The following is a 2,385-nucleotide window of genomic DNA, read 5'->3' as shown; positions in this document are numbered from 1 at the left end:
GCCCCGGAGAGCGCGCACGGCCGCGGGCGGCGGTACCGCCAGGGCGCGCGGGCGGGGCACAGGGTGAGTCTCCCGTCCTGGGCCCGGGGCTCTGAGGGCTCGGGGCTCTCCGTGGCGTGGGGAGGGGTCGGGCTGGCCACGCTCTCGGGCTGGGAAGGCCCAGCGATCTGGCTGAGGGGTCCGGATCATCCCCGCCAGACCTCCAGGAAAGCAAGGCAGAGGGAGGTGCCGTGTCCCCGAGGCGGGGGTTTGTGGCGTCCCCGGCCTCGCTCTCTCTTAGTGGGGCTACTGCCAGGGTCCCTGCATCCCTGCAGGGTTAGGGGGCTGGTGGCGCGGCCTCGGTGAGGCTCCATCAGACGAGGGCTAGCCGGGGCTCTGTGTGTTTAGTGCCCTCTGCCCCCTGCGCCACACAGCCAGTAACCCCGTCTGCCCGCTGTGTGGGTCCCAGTGTGCGACTGAAGCCACCTGGGCTCCTTTGGTCCCTTCCCCTCCCAGATCTCGGTTTTCAGGTCTAAAGTGGGACTCGAAGGACAGTAAAGCCATTTCTCAAAAGTGTTTCTTTTAACCAGACGTGGTGGCACACGCCTGTAATTCCAGCCTTAAGAGGCTGAGACAGGACGGCTGCGAGGGCTACACAGTGAGTTCAAGGCCAGCCTGAACTCCACAGGAAGACCCTACGTGGGAAAAAAGTGTTTCTTTTGAGCCTCAGTTTCCTCATCTGTGAATTGGGACTAAGGGGATTATTGAGGAGAGGATGCAAGGGCTCTGTCCCAGGTGGGAAGTGTAATTACGCTGTAATGACATGTGTGTCCCTGTGTAAAAAGCTGGTCTGCACGGAGGCACCTGTCTGCTGCCCTTGGGCCCTTCCTCCATCGCAGGGCTGGGGGGCAGCAGCTTCAGAGCAGGGGTTTTGCCAGGATGAAGAGTTTGTAGTAGGAGGAAAGCCAGAGCTCAGAGAAGGGTGTGGAGTGTGTGAAATTGTGGCCTGTGCCGCTGAGTGTGAGGCCCTGTCTCCTGGTGACTGAATTTTCCCGGGGGGGGGGCATTGAGCTCAGGACCTCGCACTTCCCTGGCAGGCGCTGTGCCACTGAACTACATCCCCAGCCCGTGACAGAATTTTTGTTGCTGTGTATGTCTGCCTGAGTCTCTATCCATGCATTTTGTTTTATTTATTTTTGCAGTACTAGGCACTGAAGCCAGGGCCTGCACACTGAGCCACATCCCCAGCCCTTTGTATACTGAGACCGGGTCTTGCTAGGTGGCTAAGCTGCCCAGCCTGGGTGCAAATTTGTGATCCTCCTGCCTCAGCCTCCCAGAGTGCTGGGATGCTGAGCCACCGTGCCCTGCACACATATGACTGTTGTATGCGTTTTCCTGTGTATTGGGGTCTGTGATTGTGTGTTTTGCCCTTGTCTGTAGGTGTGCGTGTGCCCATGTTACTCTGTGTGTGTGGTCTTTATTTATGATCGAATATGCTTCTAGATATCACTTCTTGTGCGTGCGTACATGTGTTTATGTGTGTGTTGGGCGCCGGGGACTGAACTCAGGGCCTTCATACTGAGCTACATCCCCGGCCCTTTTGAAAAGTTTTTTTTTTTTTTTTTTTTTTTTTCTATTTTGAGACAAGGTCTTACCAAGTCCTTACAGCGTCCGTGCTAGGCTGGAAATTGCAGTCCTCCTGCCCCAGAGAGCTGGGATGACAGGCCCGAGCCGCCACGCCCGGCTTAGTGCTTCTTTTTACAGTGCGCGTCGCGCTGCCCCTCCGGACGCTGTGCGTGTGCGTGTGCCCTCTCCCCCTGAATTTCCCTGTGCCCCCGAAGGGTGTGCGTGGAGGCAGTGCGCGGGGCTCAGGCTGCCTTGCCCGGGGCTCCTAGGTCCCGTCCCTGCCTCCGCACGCCGCGGGACAATACCGTGGGGACGTCCGGGTGACCTGGCCCGTCCTTTCCGCAGCCTCGCGGCGGCAGCCCATGGAGCCGGGGCTGCTGCGGCCGGCGCCGGTGAGCGAGGTCCTGGTGCTGCACTACAACTACACGGGCAAGCTGCGCGGGGCGCGCTACCAGCCGGGCGCGGGGCTGCGCGCCGACGCCGCCGTGTGCCTGGCCGTGTGCGCCCTCATCGTGCTGGAGAACCTGGCCGTGCTGCTCGCGCTCGCGCGCTACCCGCGCTTCCGCGCGCCCATGTTCCTGCTGCTGGGCAGCCTCACGCTGTCCGACCTGCTGGCCGGCGCCGCCTACGCCACCAACATTCTGCTGTCCGGGCCGCTCACGCTGAGACTGTCGCCGGCGCTCTGGTTCGCGCGCGAGGGCGGCGTGTTCGTGGCGCTCGCCGCGTCCGTGCTGAGCCTCCTGGCCATCGCGCTCGAGCGCCGCCTCACCATGGCGCGCC

General features: G+C 61.8%; 1 protein-coding gene across 1 annotated transcript in view; it reads left to right on the top strand.

Moving 5' to 3' along the window:
* Positions 1-2,385, top strand: part of S1pr5 (sphingosine-1-phosphate receptor 5) — a 4,709-nt gene that overhangs the window by 1,415 nt on the left and 909 nt on the right. The window contains exon 2 of the mRNA XM_013505132.1: positions 1,951-2,385. Within this exon, the coding sequence (XP_013360586.1) occupies positions 1,951-2,385 (435 nt within the window). The remainder of the gene's footprint in view (positions 1-1,950) is intronic.

This window comes from Chinchilla lanigera, unplaced genomic scaffold (assembly GCF_000276665.1).
Source record: "Chinchilla lanigera isolate Chin_1 unplaced genomic scaffold, ChiLan1.0 scaffold00094, whole genome shotgun sequence".
In the NCBI taxonomy this organism is placed as follows: domain Eukaryota; kingdom Metazoa; phylum Chordata; class Mammalia; order Rodentia; family Chinchillidae; genus Chinchilla; species Chinchilla lanigera.
Note: the sequence above shows the minus strand (reverse complement) of the source record. Positions and strands in the feature narration are given on the sequence as shown.